This window comes from Octopus sinensis, linkage group LG23, assembly GCF_006345805.1.
Source record: "Octopus sinensis linkage group LG23, ASM634580v1, whole genome shotgun sequence".
Classification (NCBI taxonomy): Eukaryota; Metazoa; Mollusca; class Cephalopoda; order Octopoda; family Octopodidae; genus Octopus; species Octopus sinensis.
In genome coordinates, this window is record NC_043019.1 from 28,806,343 (window position 1) to 28,833,737 (window position 27,395).

Consider the following 27,395-nt stretch of genomic DNA (forward strand, 5'->3'; position numbering starts at 1 on the left):
TATGTGTGTATATATAATACACATGTACACATGTGCAACTACATAACTATGCCTATGTATATATGAATGTGTGTACATAATTTTATATTATATACTGTCTGTTTATAACACACACACACACACAAAAGATATTTCCCCATCACCAGACATGCTTTTGCTGAAGATAAGACATGGACACTGCCTGCATGATGGTGGCATTCATCTACAACTATCAAGCCTTGTGAAGCCAAACACACCCTCATAGGCATGTATACTCATACATGTTTGTGTTTATATATATGTATATACACATACATACACGTGTTTATATATATATTGTGTCGGTGGCACATAAAAAACACCATCCGAGCGTGGCCGTCTGCCAGCCTCGTCTGGCACCTGTGTCGGTGGCACATAAAAAACACCATCCGAGCGTGGCCGTCTGCCAGCCTCGTCTGGCACCTGTGTCGGTGGCACATAAAATCACCCACTACACTCTCGGAGTGGTTGGCGTTAGGAAGGGCATCCAGCTGTAGAAACACTGCCAGATCTGACTGGCCTGGTGTAGCCTTCGGGCTTCCCAGACCCCAGTTGAACCGTCCAACCCATGCTAGCATGGAAAGCGGACGTTAAACGATGATGATGATGACATACATACACGACAGGCTTCGTTCATTTCCTAACAAGCCCAATTACAATGCTTTAGATGCCATGCAAAGAGACAGAATCTGAAACTGTGATTTGGAATTGAACATTTTAATCACAGAGCCTTGTCCTTGCTGTGTGTATATGTATATATTAATATATATCATCAACATTTAACTTCCATGTTTCATACTAGCATGGGTTGGGCCTATGGGTTCAAAGGCTGCATCATGCTCCACTATTTGCTTTGTATGGCTTATTGCCCTTCCTTAATATTAACCACTTTACAGCATGTATTGAGTGTTTTCATGCCACCAGCAGTAGTTAGGTCACCATGCAGCTTGCAATACCGTGTGACGGGCAAGATTTAATATCCCTTAAGAATGCTGCACCCAAAGTCCATCTTATTTCTCGATGCAAAGAAGACTAAATAAGATGTTAACGAAGATGAAATCGAACTGCCGATTAATTCCAATGATGGCACACGGCTCAAGTAATTTGGGTCCTATGCTACTGAGAGTGAAGAAAGACTTAGTTGCATTGCGAGATTTTCTTGAAGTAACATGTAATGAGCATCAGATTATCTGGCATTCAAATACTTCAAAAATCAACAATACTTACTTCCTTCAAAGCATTCTTAATGGAGCTGAAACCTGAATTATGAAGGAGTTTCAAAATCACTTGATGGTACATCATCATCATAATTTAGCGTCTGTTTTCCATGCTAGCATGGGTTGGATGGTTCAACTGGGGTTTGGGAAGCCAGAAGGCTGCATCAGGTCCAGTCTGATCTGGCAGTGTTTCTACGGCTGGATGTCCTTCCTAACGCCAACCACTCCGCGAGTGTAGTGGGTGCTTTTTACATGCCACCCGCACAGGTGCCAGATGGTGCTGGCAAACGGCCACGAACGGATGGTGCTTTTACGTGCCACCAGCACGGGGGCCAGGCGAGGCTGGCAACGGACACGAACGGATAGTGCTTTTACGTGCCACCGGCACGGAGGCCAGTTGGGGCGGCGCTGGCAACAGCCACGAACGGATGGTGCTTTTTACGGGCTTGAAGCATCTCATGACATGGGCACAAGACCAAAGCAGAGATTTATGGACACCTGCAGCCCATCTCTAGTATTGTTGCTTAAAGCAGAGCAGTCTTTGTTGGCCAATACTATCCTACTGGATAGTAGGTTATAGCAATTATATTTTGGGGACTTCCACACCCTAAAAGAGGATGAATTAGTAGAGGGAGACAACGCAAAAATTGAAGGCCTACCAGAACTAATGTGGGTAATAGATTCCTGAAGCAGCATTGTGAGCCACATCTTGGTACCAACATGTGTGTGTGTATAATATGCATGTGCCTATCTATGTATATGTCTGTTTCATGTTTTCATGAGTTAAACAGAATTCATTGAAGTAGATTATCTTGTTGCCATCCGTCTTATTTTTCCAAGAAAGTTTATTTCCTCATGGCCATCACAGAAGATTAGAAATGGACACTCGCTACATGCATGGTGGGGAATTTGTTTATAACTATTACAGGATGTCAAGACACACACACATACACGTTTATATTCTTTTACTTATTTGTGATTTGACTGTGGCCATGCTGGAGAACTGTCAAGTATATATATTTGACGGCTTTTTTGGTATGTCTACCAATTCCGATTACAATGCTTTGATTGGTCACCTGGTGCTATAGTAATGATGTCAGAGGTGTTGGGAAGGAGTAACACCTTTGATGGGGGGAATGTGTTGCACTCTTGGGGTGGTTTGTTTGCTTTGGTCTTTGCTTGGTACCCAACTCTCACCTGTGGCTCCAAGTAGTTCTTTGTATGTAGTAATAGACACACCTTGGTAAACTACCAGGTGAAGATAGCAAATGAGTAACTCTTGGAGAGGGATGGAGACAGGTATCTTCTCTTCCTCCTCTACACTTCACAATGAGTTGTTGCAGCTGCTTTTCTCTCTGTTGACCCAAGGTTTCTTCCTCAGTCTATTGAACCCAGTCTTCATATGTATAGGTAGGGCAAACCCTAACTCACTAAGACGTACATACCTGTTTGCTACCCTCATCTGGTTTAGCCCACTGGTTGAAAGGGTTTACCTGGGTGTGGCTGCTGTTGAATGCAAACAGCTACTAGGAGCCACAGGTGACTATTGGGTGGAGACTAAAGCAGATGAACCACCCTTATCTTGGCATTGGATGAAAATGGTTATGGACAAGAGAGTGATGTTGACAGTATGGAAGTCATCAGTCATCTCCAGGATGATTAGATGGTCACTGTTGCCTTGGCAGATGATGGTACTGTAGTAATATACACTTTCCCTAGGTGTCATGGAGTGGTACTGAAGTCATATGCATGCATGTGGTTGGGGAACAAAATACTTAACCACTCAACCATCTTTATGCTTGCGTGTATTCATATACACACATCGTCCCTCATTGTTTTAGCATCTGCTTTTTCATTCTTGCATAGTTCAGATGAGAATACATTGGAGCAGAGTTTCTATGGCTGAATGTCCTTCCTGTTGCTAACCCCCTGGTTTCAAAAAGGGGTAATAATTACCCAGTCTGAACAAATAGCCCAAATATGCTGTTTTATACAGAGAACTGGGAACAAATGTCACCTGTATGTACTTTTTGTTTACAAAGATCACCCAAAATGTTGAGGAGGTGGGACAGGCCTTCATAGTGGACTGTAAATAACACCATCAACAAACTATTGTTTATGAACCAGTGAGAGAAACAGAAATATGAATTCACACTTATATATATGGACTTTGAATTACCATTGACTAAATCCACTCATAAGGCTTTGGTTGGTCATGGGCTGTAGTAGAGGACACTTACCTAAGGTGCCACACAGTGGGACTGATCCCCCAAATCGGCTATGGTTATTATTAGATTTTCCAGTAGAACCATTTATCTTGACATTTACTCCACAAATTGCTGATGAAAAGGAGGACCATTCGTATGAGTCCTTTCTACACGTTACCTCGAGACTTTATTAGTATGACTGGTGATTTTAATGGACATGTTGGGCAGTGCTGCAGTGGTTTACATGGAGGTTAAGGCTTTGGTTCTAGAAATAAAGAAGGAACAAAGCTACAGGATTTCTGTGATGGTAATGACTTGTTCTGCAACACTAACTATAGGAAACCTACCAGCCACTTGATCACCAATGAATCTGGTGGGCACACTAGCCAGATTGATTACATTGTCACCAGAAAATGTGATAGATAGATGCTTATGAATGTAAAGTCTTTTCCTAATGGTGAATGTACTACCCAGCATAGATTAGTAGTTAGTGACTTCAGACTTAAAGCTAGAAAAGAATGGAAGCTTTGGCATTCTTTGAAGAGATTCAGGGATGTACTAGTTGAAGCATTTAATGAAGAGGAGGAGATAGATGTAAAACATAGAGGACAACTGGAAGTTCTTAAGAGACAACCTACTGAGGGCTAGTGCAAAGTTCCAGCCAAACCAAGGGCGATGTGGTAGTAGAGCAGCAACGTAGACAGCCAAAAAAGCAAAGCAGCAGCAGAGAACTAGAAGAGCCAGGTGGCTAGAAGAGAAACTGGAGACAGGTCTATTTAGCAAGTGAAGAAGCAGAAAAGAAGAGGTTTGCCAATGTCCTATGGTGTGAAGCGTAACGGCATGAGGTGTTCAGATTGGATGGCAGTGTATCAAAGAAAATGATGTGGGAGAGAAGTGTGTACAGAAGGATGATAGTACACTGCACTTGGTGCTTTACAAAAAGGTATGGAAGTGCTGTTATGAAAAGCTACTAAATGAGAATAAATGGGAGAAAGAAAGTGAACCTGATAGAGGGTCCAACCATTCTTTTTAAAAGCAGTTAGACAAAATAATTAAGAATATGAAGACAGATAAAACCCTGGTCCAACAGGAATTACTGCTGAAATGCTTAAAGTATCTGGAGTAGGACATGGCCTAATCGCCCATATAGTCAATCAGGTTGTATAGAAAGGTATATCCAACTACTAGTGTAGCAGTATCATAGTCAACTGTTATAAGAGTAAAGGAGATGCCTTAAAGAGAAGTAATTACAAAGGTATCAATTAATGGACCAAGTTATGAAAGTCATAGCTCAATTAATTAGGAAGATAGTTAATCTAGGTGATATACTTTTTGGTTTCATGTTAAGGAGAAGTGCTACTGATGTTCACTGTATAGTTGGGCAACCCTGGGAGAAGTATTTAGCAAAAAGTACACTGTTTTAGTATTATCCTGGAGTAAGCTTTTAACAGGGTGTCTTGGTCACTAAAGAAGTTAGGAATAGATGAAGGCAAGTGAGAGCCGTTCAAGCAATGTACAGGGATACTGTTAGTAAGGTGAGATGAATTATGTGTATGAGTAGGAGTTCATCGGGGTTCAGTCATCAGTCCCCTCTTTTTTTTATCATAGGCTTCCAGGCCATGACTTAGGAGTTAACTCATGAGAGCTCCTTGATACTGATGACCTTGTTCTTATTGCTGAAACTCTAGTAAAATTAGAAATGAAATTCTAAATGTGGAAGCAGAACCTGGAATCAAAGGGCGTTTAAATTAATGTTAATCCCTTTGGGTAATTGACCTTGTTCAATATGTAGAAGAGGTATTGGTAGAAATTCCACATGCTGTACTCAGTGTAAAGCATGGATACATAAGAGTGCAGTGAAACCATAGGAAGATTAGCAGAGAAAGTAGATTTTGTTTGTGGTAGATGTACAGGTGTAATAAACATTAAGAGCACATGGGAAATAGAATGCTCAGGACAATCCTGTTACCTGGGAGACGTAATTAGTAGTGGAGAAATATAGTTACTAGAATAACTGTTACCTCTGTTGGTAACAAAAAGGCCTCCTTCACAGACTGAAAGGTAGATTGTATGATGCCTGTGTCTGAACAGCAATGCTTACAAGGTTGTGAAGCTTGGGCTGTGAATAGAGGACATGCTAGAGCAGGGGGTTCTCAACCATTTTTATCTATGGACCCGTTTGATTGCTATTTTATTCATGTGGACCCCCATAGCGAGTCAGTGTTTTAAAACTAGTTTTATAGGAACTTCTTTCAAAATTTCTATTTTGTTTGTCACACATTAACCTGTGTAGGTTGGACTATGTAAAATATTGCGGAAAGAATCCTAGCTGTTTCTTGCTCCACTGGGTGTGCAATGTCAGTTTATATATGCAACAAAGTACAAATGTATTGAGAGAAAAATTGGGAATAAAAGGAATCAGATGTGGTGTGCACTAGAAAAGACTGCATTGGTATGGTCGTGTGATGTAGATGGATGAGGACTGCTATATAAAATGTTTATTGCTAAACATTGAAAAGGGAGACCCAGGAATGAAGTGGTGAAAACCAACCAAGATTTTGAGCCTTTCATCGAAGATGAATGCTGATATGTTGTGTTTAACCCTTTCGTTACTGTATTTATTTTGAGATGCTCTGTGTTTCTTTCAATTCCTTTAAATATAACAAAGAATTTAGTAAAATAACTTAGTTATCATTCAGCTAGTGTTAGGAACATAAATTGTGGCTCAGGTTTGGTGGAAGATTTTAATTCAGAACTTATGAAAGCAAGATATTTGTAATCAGAGCCAGAGCCGGTTTCAGCCGGGTTGGTAACGAAAGGGTTAAGAAGACCTGTCCAACTTGGTAGAATTAAGGTCCTGTCTAGCCTTCCCTCATAACTCCTAACCCTCATCCTTACAATCTGCTATGGTACTACTCAGGAGCAGCAAATGATACCACTTATCCTCCTACATTTCATATTGTATCCCTACTACTGTCCTTGTCACTTCCTCCTCTCTGACCCACTCCTATTTCCTTTCTTTCCTCGACTGATATTTTCTATGTCCAACTCAATCCCCATCTCTAATCATGTCACTATTCTCCCTCTTGGCCACTTATCTACCCACCCACCTTTTCTCTACCTCTATCCTGTTTCTCTCTCTCATATTCCTTTACGTTGTACCTTGACCTTTCATCTCTCTCTTTCCAGATAGGGAAGCCATGTAGTCACCTTTTTCAACAAGACACTTGTTTCTGTCCTATCATACTTTCATACCTTCAATATTAGTTTGAAGAATTTTGTTCTTGCAGGTACTTGGTGATTTCACCATTAGCAGTATGGGTGCCACAAAGAAAACACCCCATACTCTCTGAAGTGGTTGGTGTTGGGAAAGGCATCCAGTTGTAAAACCATGCCAAAGCAGAAATTGGCTCATCAGTTCATGTCTGGAACCATCCAACCCATGCCAGTATGGGAAAAGGGACATTAAATGATTGTGTGTATGAGTATATACATTTGACCTACACTAGCATTGCTAGTTCTGTGTTGGGTTTGCTAGTGCCTTGATTAGCACATGCAGTTTACTCTACAACTAACCACCTCATCCTACTATTAAATTACCCTGAAATGAAATGCATGTTTTAATGAAGAACAGGTAAAATATGTTTTTTACAGTAATTCTGTCGAATTATGTTTGTCATTGGTGCTTCTCATGTGAAAAGCTGGAATTTAGAACTAAGCAAAGTTGCTTGTCAAGGAAATGAGGGCTGCCTAGATCATCATCTTTTGTCTTGAAAGGAGACTGAAACCTCAGGAGCTGGTGAATAAACTGGTATATCTTTAGGAAGATGAGCAGAATTTAGTGGCACTGGTTTTTCAAATGTTGAGATCTCGGTCATTATTTCTTGTTCAGTTACAAAATTGAGTTACTCTAGACCAGTCACAAGCAGCCTGTGGCCCACAGGACTTTCCGAATGGTACCCTGGTGGAAAATTATCTTTGACTTATTTTAGTAGTGATGAATCCTGTTTCGTGGCCTGCTTCTTGCAAAAAAATTGCCTATGTCTGCTCTAGACCTTGTAGCACTTCACCTGTCAACTGAATTAACCTATCAGTAGAAGTTCTTTCTGCCACAACTTCTGTTATGGCTTTCTTCATTCTCTTTTATTCCTAAGACTTACAGCCACATGAAAGTAATTTATGGATATTTTTTTTCCCCATTCAAATTCTAAATTCTATAAAATCGTTTCTTGTGTGTCTTTACTAGATACAGAAACAGACATGAAGACTGGCCATGGTTTATGCTATTCATTGTTCAATGTGGAGACCTCTACAGACTTCCAAACATTGGAAACACATTAAACCATATCTTATAATAAATTCCATAAACTCTTGTATTGGTCTGCCTGAGTTAACTGCACTTGGTTGGCACCTCATAAACAAGGAGTGATGCAGATACATGGTAATGTAATGTACCTGTCTAGCTCATCTTGAACTTGTGTACAGGTAGATGGGGAGTGGATACTGCATTGTGACCTATGCAAAGAGAATTGCAAAGAACTTTTTAGGACAAAATATATTTTCAAACATTTCCAGTGTAATATTGTAATCTGTTGTGTGGAAGCACTCCGTCGGTTACGACGATGAGGGTTCTGGTTGATCCGATCAACGGAACAGCTTGCTCGTGAAATTAACGTGTAAGTGGCTGAGCACTCCACAGACACGTGTACCCTTAACGTAGTTCTCGGGGATATTCAGTGTGACACAGAGAGTGACAAGGCCGGCCCTTTGAAATACAGGTACAACAGAAACAGGAAGTAAGAGTGAGAGAAAGTTGTGGTGAAAGAGTACAGCAGGGATCACCACCATCCCTGCCGGAGCCTCGTGGAGCTTTAGGTGTTTTCGCTCAATAAACACTCACAACGCCCGGTCTGGGAATTGAAACCGCGATCTTACGAACGCGAGTCCGCTGCCCTAACCACTGGGCCATTGCGCCTCCACATAATCTGTTGTGTAATCTTGGCATGGTAAACCACTAGAAACTGCTATACCTTTGAAGGCTCTGGGATGTAAGTTTTTGCTGATGACCAACCAGTAACTTACATTTGTGAACTCCCATAGTATATAAAGCAGCCCAGCACAGTCTCATATGACTCATTGGTATTAGCACACCTTAATTTGCTGTACTGTTCTTATTTTCATATCAATGAGAATTCCTTAGGGTTGTATTTGAATCCATTGTCCCACTGAACAAAGTACAGTAGCTGTCTTGTGAGTTGTGGAGGATGCGAAAAAGAACAGATTAGTTATACAGAAAATTTAACAATGGTTCAACTCATCTCCATGCAACTTAAAGGTTTTATTGGCTTGTTGATGCCTGTCAAGATAGGTTTGTTCTATGAGCTTTCGAAGTTGCATGAAGCTGAGTCAAACTGTTATTAAATCATACTCCTACCAAATGTGTTGAATGTCACTTTTTTGTTTGTTTACTCATATATATATATATATATATATATATATATATATATATATATATATATATATATATATATATTTCCCTGTCAGTTGTCTTACAGATATGTATTAATATGGTTTTTGATTTCTTTCTGTAGTTAAGCATTATGTACATAGACTAATAGCATGTAGAATGCTATATCTATGTATTTGTGTCTGTGATATTTCTTCTACTTAAGTCTATCTTCCCTAATCATAAATTAAGCCTATTAAGTAGAACTAGTCACATGCTGGATCAAATTAAAGATAGATTTTGTAGGAAGTCTTCCAGTAAAGCTTTTTATTTTCAATAACATCTCAGGTGGAGAGTGTGATTCATGTTTCATATGTTTAAAAGAATGTGGGTGAGGGAGAAGTTATTGAAGAATGCAATAATATTTTGGACCACCAAAATGGAAGTTATGAAATTTAGGTTTGGGGAAATCAGACTGCAACTTTTGTTAAATCCTTTGTCCTTTTTGTTTCCTTGAGAGGTGCTGACTAGAAAAATGGGGAACTTAGAAGTCTTTTTATTTTTTTGTTAAAAATACTAATTTCTTGAATATCTTTTTAGTTTGTTCACATACTTATGATGATGGGATCGAGCAACCTCCATGGTTTGTCAGTCAACTAAAATTAGCTGCCACTTGCCCATCAAATCTGGAAGTACTGTAAAAAAAATCCCCAATCCCCAGTATCTCTGATTATATTGGATAATCATGACATCTGAAAAAATATTTTAAAAATGACACAGTCATGGATAGAACACTTGATTATGGGTCTTGCTAAGCAAGAATGTTGGATCATCTGTGATCACTGGATTTGTTAGTCATAAGTGAAGATTTCCACTTACCACACGCTGCTTTCCTATTTTAAGAGGGATGGGCACATTGGGTAATGTTAGTTTAAACCAAGACTGACAGGATAGTCATAGATCTGTTTGCTTAGGCTGACTTGAGGATAAACAACATTGATTTTTGTCTGAAGATACATTATATTTCTAAATACACCAGGGAAAATAATACTCGAGTCAATGTAGTACTCTGTGTAGCCATTTTGCTCTGCTAAAAATAGTAATTCAAATCTCTCAAATTATACCATGCTATCTTGAAATGAGAGGGTGCATTGGATAACGGAGGCTTAGATACACTGATTAAAAGACTGGATTCTCATGAGTGGGATGCTGGTTGGTCGTAGATCAGCTTGATCATGGATGAATTGATGCTTAACAAAAACCATATTAAAATACATGAACATTAAATTTCTCTATGATGATATATGGTCAGTTTTTTTCTCTAAAGAAATGACTGATTTAGTAACAATCATTCCACTAGTGGCAAACTAAGCCATTTTCAAAATAAAAATATTTACTCCTTGAAGGAAACCGATGTTCTGGTGTTAACGATTTCATTTTAAGTTTGTACATACCTGTAATATAATTGTCATAGATAGTTAATTGTATCATGTTTCTACCTATAGTAGCCAACTGTTTATTTGAGCTCGTAGTTTCACAGCTATGAGGTCACTCAACCTGTTAGAAATAGCAACTAAGTCTTTTAAATGAGGAAAGGGCACATTGGATTATGTGGTTATCAACAGATTCTCCAAAAGAATGCTAGTGGAATGGGGTTCTTGGCAAAAATACCTTTGTCCACAAAGCCTGCTTGGTTAATACTGTCCTAGCTTAACCCTTTCGCATTTAAACTGGCCATATCCAGCCCAAATATTCTACATGTTTTTTGTTCAAACTGGTCAGATCTGGCTTCTCACACCTACCCTACAATATCATTCTAAAAATATACGATCACATTTAAATCTCAAAACCACAAAATAATACATGATTAATTCAAAGCAATGTGATTAAATATTACGTTTGTCAGTAATCTGAATGCTAAAAGGTTAAAGAACAACAATTCTTTGTATGATAAATGATCAGTTGATATGTGAGTAGATTTTTGAGCAACTTTCATAAAATTGAATTGTTTTTAGGAATTGTTTTGTTTCGAAGGAGATTTGGGTGTTACTTTAACAACCTCATTTCCTTGGCTCACTGATTAAAATGTATTCTGTAGGTACTAGTTTCAGATTCATTCATGGTAGAAAATATTTCGGTGGTTTGTTTGTAACATATGAATGATTAATTTTTGTAACATATGAATATGATAAGAAACACAAATTGGGGTGGTGTGGTACTGTTGGTAATATCTCAGGAGTAGAACTGATTGAGATATTTTCGCACTGAAGCAGCCACATGGAGACTTCTTTATTGGTTTGGTTTAAGCAGGGTTAATTATTAAAGGTGGTTAGAAAAAGGATGACTTGATCCTGTCATTTCTTGCAGTATATACTTGAGTATGTCATGCTTTTTAAATTTTATTCTTAAATATAAGAAAAAATTGCCATGCATCTATAGTGACCCTATTATGGATAGGATACTGAATATCTGTGATAACTCTCCCTGAATAGTCACTGATATTCAATATATTGTTGATGGAAGATTCGGCTGTCATGTTGCTATTGGATGTCTGTTACTGAGTTGTCCAAAACATAAAAATCACATGATCTGGCAGTTCCAGCAGCTGTAGTAGGTAGTTCTTAGCTGTCAGTGATATAAACATGAGTGCTTTTATGTAGCAGGAGTCCATATGAGGGGTCCTCTCAAAGTAAATAATGCAGTATTCTGTATTCTAACACAACATCCAAGTTAAGTTGGAGATAAAGATTGCCTTTTGATATCAAATTCATCTTTTCACAAAAGTGCAAGCGAGAGCCCAGCTTATACACTCTTATACAGTATTTGAGAAAGCAGTGTTATTTGAGGGACATTTGATTATTTCTTGCAGGTCAAATTTGCTTGAAGGTTCCCTTGTTGGCTTAACATAGATTTGTTGATTGACAGTATGTTGAGGAGAAAACCATTGTGTGTACAAATGTGTGTGTATTATTTTACATTGCAATTTTTAAACAACAGTTACTGGGTCCAAGTTTCCAGTGAATCAATAACTGACCACTACATTCTGATGGTGAGAGTGGTAAAGGTGTATCTGTAACCTTTTGCGAGACAAGTATTGCAAAGGATTTCATTTAAACCAGCCATATCCAGCAAAAATATTCTGTTTGCTTTTATGTTCAATGTGACCAGATCTTTCCTCTCACACCTACCCTACAATGTCATTCTAAAAATGAACAATCACATCAAAATTTTGATGCTACAAGATTAATTCCAAGCAATGTGAATAAATATTACATTTGACAAAATAATCTGAATGCTAAAAGGTTAAAAAGAACCTTTGAAGTTTTTATATATATACATATATAGGTAGCAAGCTGGCAGAAACATTAGCATGCCAGGCGAAATGCGTAGCCGTATTTCGTCTGTCATTATGTTCTGAGTTCAAATTCGCCTTTCATCCTTCCGGGGTCGATAAATTAAGTACCAGTTACGCACTGGGGTCGATGTAATCGACTTAATCCCTTTGTCCTTGTTTGTCCCCTCTGTGTTTAGCCCGTTGTGGGTAGTAAAGAAATATATATATATACAAGATAAGAAAATGGAGAAATACATCTAAATCAAATATCAATTACCAGATAATACTCAATCACATACTTTATCCCATGGAGGGTTGCATTTACAACCCCTATCTCAATTTGTATATATATATATATTTTGATGCTTAGTTCCTTTTTTCTCATTACATATTCAGAAGAACATGCCTTTTTCTACTGCTGCTTTTTTTTTTTAACCTTTGCATATCAATCCACATAGTGTTCATGTCTCACTATGATGTAACACTACTTCATACACTCTGCTCTTCATTCATAGAGAGAAACTCTGTTGCCAACAAAGGTAATAGTAGCTCCTTGAACTATTTCCATTCCATTGACTTCCACATTTGTTCCTTTATCTCTCCTCCTACTTTACTGATTAGGGCACCTAAACCAACAGAAGCTATCAACTATTTCTGACAAGCATTTTGGCAGCTGAAAGAATACATTTCATGGATGCTCTTACTGCTAATTTAACTTTTCTTGTGGTTCTGTTACATATGAAATCCTTCTGTTAGCCTGTCTGATATCCCACTATCTTTTGTTTACTCATTGACAGTGGATACACAATTTAGATTTCTCACTCCCTTTCTGCATATAAGGTTTGTTCTCTTTTTTTCTTTCTGTTAATTGAAACTTTTGAGCCCTGATGGACATCGACCTGCATATCACTCAGTTTACTGTGAGAACCATACAAAACATGTCTGTGGTTTGCATGTCTTTCACAGGTCATTCTTCATTCTCTGGTTTTCATAGCAACCACCAAACTATAGAGCATGACACCCAATCAGAAAGCTTCTCTGTTTCACAGAATGCTAGATAAATTACTCTTTTACTCTTTTACTTGTTTCAGTCATTTGACTGCGGCCATGCTGGAGCACCGCCTTTAGTCGAGCAAATCGACCCCGGGACTTATTCTTTGTAAGCCCAGTACTTATTCTACCGGTCTCTTTTGCCAAACCGCTAAGTGACGGGGACGTAAACGCACCAACATCGGTTCCTCTCCTTTACTTTTCGAGCAGTTCACAGAGATGCTACTTTGCCAGCCTATTGGAGATAACACCTGTCTGTACTACTTCATGACCAACACCTCCTACTTTCAACATCTCAATGACTATCCCTTGTGGATTACCTGTCTGCTTCATGACCTTAACTTCAGCATAGTAGTAAACCTCAACAACTGGTCCTACTGTTGGGTCCACTTGAGGCAACACATTCCCCTCATCAGCAGTTGTTTATATTGTTTCCATGCCTCTTTCTTGTCATTGGTAAAGGCAGATGTGTTGCTGCTATTCCATATAAACTTTTCAACAATGAACTCGATTTACTTTAACACTTTTCCTTCCAATACTGAATGCCTGTTGTCTTTGCAGCAGAGAACATAGGCAAAGCTTTTACTTTCAGTTTTTCTCCCTTATATATGCTGTCTAGCTAACCTGTGCTCCCCACCCTCACCTTTCCTTTACTATTTCCAGACCTGTCTGAACTTTAATGGCTCTATCTACTGTACTATTTCATCACCATCTTACTTTGCTCCATCCACAAATCTTGTCTTTTTCTTGCAGGAGTATTTAATCATCCTCTTCTTTCCTCTCAGCTGTTATATAAAATGTGTATTTAAACATATATAGGTGGGATGTCTATCTATTTATATATATATATATAATGTTTAGGTATATGTGTGTGTATATATATATATATATGTGAGAGAGAGAGTGAGAGAAGCTATATCACTGTGATACATGATGATTTATTCTCTACTAATGATCACTTAAAGGTATATGCACAGTGAGAAACCTTATCTCTGCAATGTGTGTGGTAATTCTTTTTCTGAAAACAATAGGCACAGATGTATTCATAATGGAAAGAAATGTTATCATTGTATTATCTGTAATAAATCATTTTCTATTGGAAATCACTTAAGTAAGCACACATGCAGGTTAGAAACCTTGTTTTGTGATATCTAATTAATCATCCTCTGCAAAAGAAGCATGGCTATTTGGTTCAGTTTGCTTCTCAACCAAGTTTTGGGTTCAATCCCAATGTGGCACATTAGGCATGTATTCTACTACAGCTCATGCTGACTAAATCTTTGTGAGTGGTAGATGGAAACTGAAAGAAGCTCATATGCCTGTCTTGTATGTTTGTTTGCATTTATCCTTCTCCCAAAATTATGAGCTGCAAGCAGTGATGTCATTCTTGTCAACAAATTGTTTACTAGCTTTGCACCTTGTAAAGGTATGTGAAATAAGATCCTTTATTTGAAAAATAAGGGTCAATAGGAAGAAAGGCATCTGGCTGTAAAACAGTGGCTTAATTATATATTCATATAACCCAACACGGAAAAATGAACATGTCCATTATCAATTATGGTTGACTTAAAATTTCTCCTGACGGAACAATCACTGACTAGCTGGTACCACCTGTCCATAAGAATGGACAAACCTTTTAAATCCTGCTTGAATCTCATTTTGAATCTACCAATGTTTCAATAGCCCTCTGCCAGCTGTGAGAGTCAAGCTTTCTCTGAGAGTCTGTCATCACCAAGTCTGACAGTGTGGCCTGTCCAATTGAGATATCTCTGCATCAATAGATGGTACATGGATTGAAGATAATGCTTCTTGGAGACTTGAGAGTTTGCAATATGTTGCCGCTGTGTGGGGTATGTGTGTGTGGCTGTATATATGAGATAGGTAAAATTGGTGTATCAACCAAAATACTTTGTATTGTCTTTTATCTTATAGTAAACTTGCCTAAAGCTTATAATTCTCCTTCCTGCAAAGTACAGGAGTTAATTTAATTGACTAAAACTTTAAGGTGTAGTCCCAGTATTGGCAGTGAGTGAACACAGCAAAAATACAAAATCTTTTGAATTGCAATTGATTCTTTGTTTCTTAAAAGTTCTAGACTTAGTTCTGAATTTTAATTCTTGTCATGTAACTTAATTACATTTTATATTGGAAAGATTCTATGAGGTTGCTTGACTTGTTAGAAATAGTAGCCAAAGTTTTCTAAAATCATGCCACAAAGTGCTTGACATAAAAAGATAATGCACAAGATAATGTAATTTAGGAAAAAAGATGGTTTAACTGGAGTATCTTCGATCAGGGGTCCCCAACCACCAGGCTGCAAATGAGTACCAAGCCACTCTGGATCATTTGATACTGGGCAGCATAGAAAGAATAAATTTAAAAATTTTATTTCTATTTTATTGACTCTGGCAGGATGTTTTTTGCATTATATATATATTAAATAATTAAATAATATATTTTACAGTATGTTTTGTCATGCATATGATCCCCTAGTCTGTGGAAAAATTGTCTTGTGTGAAACTGGTCTGTGATGCAAAAAAGATTGGGGCCCTCTGCTTTAGATCATAGGTTTGTTCAATCAAAATTGGTTTCAGACCAGACAGTAATACTTCACATAGTACTACAAATTAATTGCATGTGATTATTAGAGCAGTTGGATTCATTTTCTAGCATTAACCATTCCATGAAGTGAACCTAGTAGCATCTTTTTTTATTTTATTTTTTAAGCTGCATTCTGCTGAAGCAGCAAGCCACCGAAAAAGTAACAATGGTAATTTGGTTATTTATAGTGTTTGAATCAATTGTTGCTTCAGAGACTATTACTTATATCTACGTAATTAGGAAAATAGTGTCTCCTTTTGCTGTGGTGGTTGCTGTTGTTTTATGTGACTAACTATAAACAATATGTAAAACTGTATTCATGCAAATGCTAAAACTTAGCTCATCAAGTTCCAATTAACATGAAAAAAGATTGCATAAAATTTGACATTAATTCCTAGGCTCTGTTTTGTTCAAACTTTTTCACTCATTATGAACGGTCTTTTTTCTATGTCGCTGTTATTTGGCCTAAACTACAATGCAACGTTTTTCCATTTTAATTCTGCATTCAAAATCACAGACTAGCAAGCTGGCCGAATCATTAGCATGCCTGGTGAAAGCCTTAGTGGTACTTTGTCTGTGGCTATGTTCTGAGTTCAAATTCTGCTGAGGTTAACTTAACCTTTTGTTGTTCTGGGTTCGATAAAATAAGTACCAAATGAGCAGGGGCGGGGGCTATGTAATTGACTTAACTACTGCTGGGTATGAGTGTAAAAAACTACACTCCTGTCAAGCTCAAATTCTGCACTTCTCTGATTTCAGGCTCAAATTCATTGACTTTACATCAGATTGTGGTTGGTGGAGAAAACAGTAAGGCATTTTTTTTGCAGTGAACTGAACAAGGGAAATCCAATCCAATATCAAATGTAATTTTTGATTTGATTGTAGCCTTCTTGAGATTTGATTTTGTTAATGACTTTCAGCTTTTCTTGGCTCATTTTACTTTTGTGTCCAACCAATTATCATATTCTCAATTTTTATGGTGTATACAACTTAGTTTTCTTTGAGTATGAGTGAAGGCATAGTTGTGTGTTTAAGCTGGCTTTGTAACCATTTCATTTGATTTCGACCTTCTGTGCTTTGGGCAAGTGCCTTTAACTGAAGTGTATTCCATGTGACATTGCACTGACATACAATGTTAGTCCAAAGTCACAGAAGAAACTCTCTCTCAGACACACACATCTTTTATCTTTTGTTTCAGTCATTTGACTGCAGTCCAGTTGAGGCTCTTTCTTGAAGGGTTTTTAATTGGACAAAATGACTCAAGTATTTTTTTTAAGCCTGGTACTTATTCTGTCAGTTTCTTTTGCTGAACCACTACGGGAACATAAATACACACACACACATAGATATATACATAGTTAAATGAATACACACACACAGAGGCTTCTTTTACTTTCTATCTACCAAATCCACTCACTTTGGCCCGAGGCTATAGTAGAAGACACCCAAAATGCCATGCAGTGGGACTGAATCTGGAACCATGTGGTTGGAAGCGAGCTTCTTACCACACAACCATACCTGCACCTAAATATCAGTGCCCCAGGTCATATATAGGAGTTTCTATCTGCCAATTTCACTCACAAAGCATTGGTCAGAATAAGGCTATTGTACAAAACACTTGTCCACGGTGGCATGAAACATGAAGCACAGCCATACACATGTGTAACCACACAAACTCACCCGTATATTTAGCATGCTCATGTTGCTAAGAAGTTTCTTTGCAACCATTTGGTTTTGCTTTTGATACAACTCTGTGGCACCTGGACAATTCTACCATAGCCTCAAGATAACCAATGTTTTGTGAATGAAGTTGGGTAGACAGTATGCGTAAGACTACCATATGTATGTGTCTGTAGTTGTGAAGATCTGTATATATTACTTGTATTTACTCCCTACTATTGAACATAGTTCAAAATAAATTTAACCTATTGATAACATTGTAACAAGATTTTTGTCCTGTTATTTCTTGTATGCCCAGCCCTAGAAAGTATGAAAAATGACAAATATTTCCTTCAGATTTTACTTTTGCCACCTTTATTCAAACCCCAAAGAATCCCTCTCAACACATGGCTATGATGCTCCCCCACTACTCATGCACATATTGTCAGCCACTAAGGGACATGCTCAAGTGGTTATGGTCAAGCAACTGACAAGCAAATCTGTGGTATTGAGCAGAATATTTGCTATAATGATATGTCAGTTTTAAAGCATTGATTTTCCTGGTTGCAAAAGCAAAGTTTGAAGGGAATAGCAGTCATTTCCTTTGATTTCTAGATAGAAGCAAATAAGAGATAACACAAAAATAAAAAATTGTTACACAGTGACTAGATTGATATGAGTACTAGACTATGTACATAAGATGATGTAATTAATTAGTCCTTGAAGATGGAGCCTCAGCCTAGCTGTCCACAGCTGTATTTAGTAAAATAAGAAAAGAACGCAAAGGCCTTATTTTGTTTGCAAAAGAGGCTTGCCTAAGGTGTAATAGTTCACCTCTCATGGTACTCACAAATCGTCTTTAGTTCCTTCATGTAGTCATTTTATTTTCTTTGTTCTTAATTTAAAACTTTTATGTATATATATATATATATATGTATATATGAATGTATGTATGTGTGTTATAAATATTTATTCCTTTCTTTTTAAGGGTTACTGGAAATGGAACAGAATGGTAATCAAAATCTACCTGCAGGAACCCTTTGCCGAATGGGATGTGGGTTCTATGGAACTGCTGCTCTTGACGGCATGTGCTCCAAATGTTACAAAGATGCTATAAAAAGGAAACAGAATTCGTCACCTGTAAGTGGACGTATTAGCCCGACAGGTGAAGGGGATAAAGTGGTCAATGTGACTGCTTCCCTTGCCCAAACTTCTCTAGGTAATTGCATCTTCTTTTTAATATATTTTTTTTTGTTTTGTTTTCAACACTGACAGGAGTTGGTAAGAAGGTGTACTGGAAATGTAAGCATTTGCATAAAGATACATTTGCATATATATAATACATTTGCAGATATATATTTGTGTGTATATAATTCAGTTACATAAGTCTTATAAGAATGTAAACACTTTATGTTGGCATTTTTTGTTCATTTCTTAATATGACAGTCTCAGAAGGGTTCATGTGTAGGACCTGATTTCTGACACAATTCCATTTCATCTTATACTTCATAATAGGCTGATGTTGAGAAACAGCAAAAAAATGAATGTATTTTATATGCTAAAATGATTCTTTCACAATGTAATTGTTCCAGTTTCAACACATGGTCTCGTACCAAGTACAATTTCAAAGCTATTGTACTACAATGGTGCTCTTTCTACAGCCTGGGTGTTCAGCCAGTTTAACAAAGTTGTGCAAATTTAGGCAATTCAAAATGTAGAAGCATTTGAAAACTTAACCATTCCAGTTGCATTTTTCTGAAGGCATTTTTAGCTTTAAACTTTTACTTTTGGTTATGAAATTATATCTTTATTTGCCGTCTTTTTTTTATGGCTTAGTCATCAGAAGAAGGTAGGACTTTCAAGACTGGTGATGGGGTTGGATGGGGTGGGGGGGAGTCACTGCATCTGTGTGGACTCATAAAACTCTCAAGGACCCCCTTGTGATGGATTATAGCTACCAGCCAAGAACGCTGTCCGACAGGTTTCCTTTTCACTCTCAAGGCTTTGTTCAACCCAAGGTTTGACTTGGTAGGAACAAAACCAGAGCCCTATATGTAATATGTATAAAATTTGACATCTAGACACACTGCTACTTGTACAAAATAGTCTAATTGATATTTAGCATTATACAATTTTGTTAAAACTCTACGGTATATCATTGATGTTATATTAAACTGAACTCTAGTTATTAGTGTTTTATCTGCCCTGATTGTTTCATCATTATACCAAATTGAACTATATATAGTTGGTCGCATAGTACCTACTAAAAGGGACTTTTCTGCTTCCTTTTACTTATTCTTCATGCTTCATTTTTCACTCCATTTTCTTGTTTAATTTTACTTTCTATCAGTTGTCTCCTTCATTATTCTCACTGACATACTTTGTTTCTTCTCTGTATATTTCCCTCACATCTGTTTACCTTCTTAACTTTCCTACTAATATCTCTCTCTCTCTCTCATTTCATCACATGATCTCATTCTCTCTATTGTAGAGCAGTCCCCCCATCCCCACTTTTCCTAACACTATCTCTCTTGTTTTCATCCCCTTCTCTATATATATATTTCAGTGTCTACTCACATGACTACTTAGATCACTGGCTACTGATATATTTATGCATCCTACTCTATCAAACTCCTACCTATATATATATATATTATATATATATATATATCTCAAATCTGCCTTGCTTTATAATACATTCTTTCTCTCTCTTCCTACTCTCAGCACAGCCACTTTCTCCTTCCAGTGTGACAGAAAGAAGGAAACGAAACAAAATAAATATGGACACGTGACTTGGTATTTTATATATTAAGATAATGTTCAACTTCAGTTTTGTCTTTAAAAGGCTTTAATTGCCCAAACCCTGAAATATCCACCAGTTTTCACAGTGAAACACAACAGCCTATACATGTCACAGATTTTGATAGCCTATCGTATTTCAGAAATTTTGTACTTTTAACATGTACAACCCTAAAAACTTAGAGTTGTACCTGTTAAAAAGAAGCATTTAATGTTACAAGCAAAAATACGAAAATTTAATGGCAAACAGTTCAACTGAAAAATTTATTCTCCATAAGTATCAGTCCAAGCCACTACTCCTCCACATTGAGAGGTCACGGGGAAAGAATCGCAAGACAAATTTTTCAAGTTGAGCCAATTAGCAGGAGACCTCGGGATAGACCAAGAAAGAGATGTTTGGATAATTTCCATTGTCTTAGTTGGTCACACTTGGGAATCCTACCAGAAAAATGTAACGACGGTTGCTTCTGAAAGGACCCTATGGAGGAGGGGTTTCAAGACTCTTCCTCAAAATCTTCCCAGGTGTAATGGGCAGAGAAGATAGGTGGATGGTTAAATATTGGGGGTAATTAGCAATGTGGTTATGATAGAAAATATATAATTCGAGTTAGTGTTAGCTGATTAATGTTGTCTGAGTTGTCGGTGATTAAGCCCATGATTCAGAATAAAATTCACCATAGTTGTAACCAGTTTTAGTATGCTAGAAATATCAAAGTGTTTTCCACAGAGTCCTTGCTGATATATAATGCAGTGTATAAGCAGAGCTTTTGGAAGTTGCTCCTCCAACATGGTCTGGATCTGCCCTACCCACCCTGCCTCACTCCTGCCATGCTTTTCTCTCCATCGACTGTAACATACACCAAAGCTGATTCCACTGAAGGTTGTAGTTTTGCATTTTTCTGCACCTCTATGAAAATATTTTCTCCAGGTGTTGTTCCATGTATACTGCAAACAGATGCCATTGTATAATCTCAAATTTGCAATTAATACCACGAATGAAACACAAGAAGTTGTGATGTTCTAGAGAGATCAGTAGGTTCATCCATTGCAAGAGAATACCACAAAAATTGCTTAGCTTTCTCATGTATCTGTAACTGTGTGTTCTCTCCAAGGTCTTCTATTCTCTGCACAACTGAACCTGTTGAAAGGCTGATACAGTCAAACATGTTAGCTTTTTCAGGACACAGGTCATTTGCTGCTTCCATCATGCACTCTTTTATAAAGTTTTCGGCAGTAAACGGTTTTCCCCGTTCTGCCAACTTATTCACTATTTTGTCACTTACGCGAGTGATAGATTCATTTCCAACAAACTTTTTTCGTAAAGAAATTCCTTTGAGATTCTAAACTATGTTTCATAGATTAAAATTTCTTGGACTGCGACTTTCCAGAATATTTAGAATGTATTAAGAGACGTTTTGCTTTGTAGTGATGATGAATATTGTACTCTTTCATAACAGCAACACTTTCGTTGCAAATCAGGCAACTAGCTTTCTGGTCGTTTGTTTCCACAAAGAAATACTTTTCTCACCATTCTTTATTGAAAATGTGACATCATCAACCTTTCTCTTCTTAATAGCCATAACAATGGGTGAAGAAAAAAGCCAAAGCAGTCTTAGGCCTCGGCATCAGATATTCTCATTTTGTAATCACTAATAACTGACTAACCCAAGGCACACGTGATGTACTGTAGTAATTATTATTTCGCGTGAAATACATAGCGCATGACGTGACTGACTCAGTATACATACGACATGTGTAATCTAAGAAGCAGCAGTATAAAAGCATGTTTATTTTTTTCAGCATACGATCGCGGGCCGGACAAATTGACGTCGCTGGCTGTAGTTTGGTGGCCCATGGTTTAGTTGAGCAAATCACTCCCAGTACTTTTTTTTTTTTTTTTTTTTTGAAGTCTGGACCTTATTCTATCAGTTCCTTTTGCTGAACTGCTAAGTTACAGGGATGGAAACAAACCGACATTAGTTGTCAAGCATAGTAAGGGGGGGGGGCAAATACAACACAAAAACGTATGTGTATATACACACACGTGCGCACGACAGGCTTCTTTCAGTTTCTATCTGGCACTTGCAAGGCTTTGGCCAGCCTGGAGCTTGTACAAGGCAACACTTGCCTAAGATGCCCCACGCTGGGATTGCACCTGGAAGCATGTGGCTGGATGCAAGTTTATCAACTACACATCCATGGCTGCATTTTATTATTTTTTAAAATCTAAACAAGTTTGCTTATTAAACTGCTACTAATTACATTTGACTTTTTTTTGTTTGTAAAGTGGTTGGAAATTTTTTTCCATGGAAAGTCTTGGGTAATTTAACTGTGTCGATACCAAGCCAGCTGAAACTGCCTGTAATTAAACTGTTGATATTTAAATTAAAATCTTGGTTAAAATTCTCATTACAATAAGGATGATATTGAGAGATTTCAGTTAGGCAAATAATACCACCCTAATAATATATTTAGACTAAGGAATATTTTAGTATACTATACTCTACTTTCCCCCAAATCTTTATATTGAAAATTGAGACCTCAACAGATGAGATATTAGAAATTTAGTTTTGGGAGTGGTCCTTATTCATGAAACAGGCAGGATGTGTCTCAGTTTGAATCTGTATGGTATCAAACCTGATAATATTTTTAAAATAAGAAATATATTAATCTCCACTCCTACTTATCATCCTCCATTAGTTGATGATTGATGTTTTAGTGAACTTTCATTTTCTAGGAATCTGTAACAGTGTTCTCTGCAATACTGTGTAAACAGGATATAGATATGGTCATGTAACTAAGTTCACTTTTCAGTTGTGTGGTTCTATCTCACTGTGTGACACACTCTGTGTAAATATCTACCCAGGGCCTTGAGTCAGTCACTCCAAGTCGAGTGAGTGAAATTAGGTGGATGTAAACTGCATGGAAGCCAGTGAGGTGGCCTATATATATATATATATATATATATATATATATATATATGTAGCTGTTTGTACATTTTCCTAAAATGCAATTTTGTGAGCATTTCCCCCCTCCCCCCAATCAGCATTAAGTCCACTGTTGTTGGGACCATCTCTGGTGTAGAAATAACTTATGTGATTACTTCCCTTCTTTTATCATTTCTCACATCAAAGATTTGATTTACACTTTTTTTTTGTTTTTGTAACAGAGTTGATGTATTAACAAATAATTTGTAGCAGAGCATTGACTTATTTTCTTTCAGTTGTAGTTAAAGTTATAGATTTTTACCCACGTACAATAATACTGTGAGTAAAGACCTATAAATTTTTTTTCTATTTTGGGAGTGGTTGGGGTTATAATCGATTATATTATCCAAAGCAAAGTAAACCATGGCAATTCAGTCATCCAAAGTGTGTGTGTGTGTGGTGATTTTATATTCTAAATATTCTACTGCTGATTGCATTAGCTTGAGCAGTCGTATAGCTCAACAGTTCCCAACCTTGTATAATTCTGATAGGGTTGCAAGGACAAAATTGTTTACTACAGGAGTGGCTGTGTGGTAAGTAGCTTGCTTACCAACCACATGGTTCTGGGTTCAGTCCCACTGCGTGGCATCTTGGGCAAGTGTCTTCTGCTATAGCCCCGGGCCGACCAATACCTTGTGAGTGGATTTGGTAGACGGAAACTGAAAGAAGCCTGTCGTATATATATATGTATGTATATATATATATATATATATAGTTATCCGTAATAATGAAGGGTGAAATTAATTAATTTGGAATAATTATCAATTACACCAAGTAGTCTTCGGCATGTAAAAGCCTCATTTGAGGAAAATTTAAGTAATACTAAGCAATAAGGGTTCAGCAACGAATTGCCTTACCACATACCGAATTTAGAAATAGCAGTCAAAGGGTTATAGCTATTTCTTCTACTAAAAAGGGAGATCTCAGTAAAAACAGCATTGCTGTTTTTACTGAGATCTCCCTTTTTAGTAGAAGAAATAGCTATAACCCTTTGACTGCTATTTCTAAATTCGGTATGTGGTAAGGCAATTCGTTGCTGAACCCTTATTGCTTAGTATTACTTATATATATATATATATAATGTGTGTATGTGTTTGTCCCCCTAGCATTGCTTGACAACCGATGATGGTGTGTTTATGTCCCCGTTACTTAGCGGTTCGGCAAAAGAGACCGATAGAATAAGTACTGGGCTTACAAAAGAATAAGTCCCGGGGTCGAGTTGCTCGATTAAAGGCGGTGCTGCAGCATGGCCACAGTCAAATGACTGAAACAAGTAAAAGAGTAATTGGTAAAATGTTGAATGCTATACAAGTATTAGGCATGACACATTAGCTGAGGAATATTTTTTTCTCAAGAAAAGTATTAAATGTTACATTTTCTGAAAATTATTTACTATAAAAATCGGGGGCAGATATTGATTTTTCAAATTGGGTTGTAGTGAGTTGAGAACACTAGTGTAGAGGGTTCCTTGTCAGTGCAGAGCATCTATGATATTAGTAACATGTATTGTTTTACTGGTAATTAGTTATATATGGAGAAGTATGTTAATAATTAAAACTTTGTTACTGTTATAGATATTTAGTTATTGGTTTAGACAATGTTGTTTATCCTTATGTAGGCCATGATTGAGCAGACCTATGATCAGAGGCATTTCTGCTGTAGTCATTCTAGGGATATCATCATCATCATTTAGCATCCGCTTTCCATGCTAGCATGGGTTGGACGGGTCAACTGGGGTCTGTGAAGCTGGGAGGCTTCGTCAGGCCCAGTCAGATCTGGCAGTGTTTCTACGGCTGGATGCCCTTCCTAACGCCAACCACTCCGCGAGTGTAGTGGGTGTTTTTTACGTGCCACCTGCACAGGTGCCAGACAGAGCTGGCGAACGGCCACGAACGGATGGTGTTTTTACGTGTCACCGGCACGGGATATATACACACATATATACATCTAAGTATTTTCTAAGGTATCCTTTAAGATAACAAGTGTTATTGAGGGAAATTTGGCTGCTATTTCTAGCAAGTTCACTGATTGCATGGAGCAGTCATGGACAACCTGCAGTCTGTTGGACTTTCTAAATGGCACACCTAACAAAATATATCCTTGAATTTTTAGTGATGCAGCCCACCTGTGGCCCCTCCTTGAAAAATGTTGTCTACACTAATATTGTACACTTGATTGTAAGGATGAAGTGGATTTCATCAATTCAATATTTGTCTATTGTCTTTTTGTTTGTTATGAAAGTATGTCACCTTGAGCAAGTACCTTCTCTCATAGTTTTGGGTTGACCAAATACCTTGGGACTGTTATGCAGTTGACAGTGTGTGTGTGGAAGCTCTAAACATCGATGAAAAAACTGATGTTTGAATAAGAATATTCTGTGGGTGTTTGCACAGAAAATCCGAACCCAAATCACAGGTTTCATCACTTAACGTCTGTTGTCCATGTTGGCATGGGTTGGATGGTTTGACCAGAGCTGAAATGCTGCACGAGACTCCAGTCTGATTCGTCATGGTTTTCTGTGTCTTGTTGTCCTTCCTAATGCCAATCACTTTACTACAGAGTGTAATAGGTGTTTTTACATGCCACCGGCACAGGTGTCATTTATGTGACACCAGTATCTGTCTTGACTGCGATTTTACTTGACTTGATGGGTCTTCTTCTCAAGCACAACTTAATGCTAAAAGTCTTGGTCATTCGTCATTGCCTCCATGAGGCCCAACACTAGAAAGGTGCTTTTTTTTTGTGCCACCGACATGCATGCCAGTTAAGTGACACCAGCATCAGCCACGACTACAATTTCACGTGGCTTAGAATGTGTCTATAAAGTAGGCATATAAAATACATTTCAAAGCTGAGCAAGATTTCTATTAAGTTTTTCAGCAGAAAATGTAAATTGAATCCTGTCTTTTAAAACACTGTATTAGTAATTGTCTTTAAAAATATACTCTTCTTACTGGTTTCAGTCATTGGACTATGGCCATGCTGAGCAACATACTTTGAGTGTTGTGCAGCCCCTTGGCTCACCAGCCCTGGTCAAACCATCCAACTACATCTATCCAGCTGAGATTGAACCTAAAACCATACTGGTATACATACTTACTTGTACTTGTGGCAACATTCACTCTGGGTGGGTTGAGTCGGCTTCTTCTACTCATGGAAGAAGTTTCGTGGGAATATGTGGATTTCACAAGCGGTCCCCAACAATCACGCTTGTGGAGACATCCTGTTTGCCGCAGATTGTCCCCAGACGCAGGGACAGAATGACCGAGGAGCCGCTGGTTGCCGAAGCAGTCACTCCAAGGATTTTCACCAGAGCCCCGTCTGCCGGGTTGTGGCCTTAATACCACTCAGTGTCAGACCAATCCGCCTTGGGTGGCCCTACCAGGAACCGAAGTTCCCGACGGCATAGCTCTGACACTACCTGTTGCCAGCGTCCCCACCACGGTGAGGAGGGGATGGACTTTGGGGTATACATACACTAAACTATAATACAATGTTGTGTTTTTTCTTTTCTTTTAAATAAAATAAAATATGAAAGATTTATTCAAGTGAAATATTAGCTACAAATAGTGAAATAGGAAATGGAAAGTATTTTCCATTAATGTTTTGGGAAAAAAACCCCAGCCATTGTTGAATAGTTACAACCAATCTGTCATTGAGTTTCTCAAATTGTTTCCAGTTTGATCTTCAATATTTCTTGCATCAAATATGTTTAATACTAACTTCTTAACTATAGTGAACTAATTATTTTTAGTTTCATCTTTGCATTAGAGATGTTTAATACTAAACTATACCTAAGTTTACCTGGCAAATGCTTGCTATCAGTGACACATTTCATTTATCCTGCTTTGAACAATTTCACAGAGAAAATTACTATTTGTAAATCTCTCAACAAGAGATATTCAGCAACAGTACTCTAGAGTAAAGATTATTTGCTGGTTTAGGACGAATGTTGCTGTAATTTAGCTATACGACAGATTGTGTCATAACCAGCTAGAGACAATGTCTCCTGGGGCTAAATCACAGCAACGTTCGTCCTAAACCAGCGCTGCAGTGTTATGTTGGCAAATAATCTTT

General features: G+C 37.7%; 1 protein-coding gene across 3 annotated transcripts in view; it reads left to right on the forward strand.

Annotated features, from left to right (window-relative positions):
* Positions 1–27,395, forward strand: part of LOC115223435 (AN1-type zinc finger protein 5) — a 44,623-nt gene that overhangs the window by 5,422 nt on the left and 11,806 nt on the right. For all 3 annotated transcript variants that reach the window (XM_036512504.1, XM_029793988.2, XM_036512505.1), the window contains exon 2: positions 18,521–18,751. In XM_036512504.1, the coding sequence (XP_036368397.1) occupies positions 18,521–18,751 (231 nt within the window). The remainder of the gene's footprint in view (positions 1–18,520; positions 18,752–27,395) is intronic.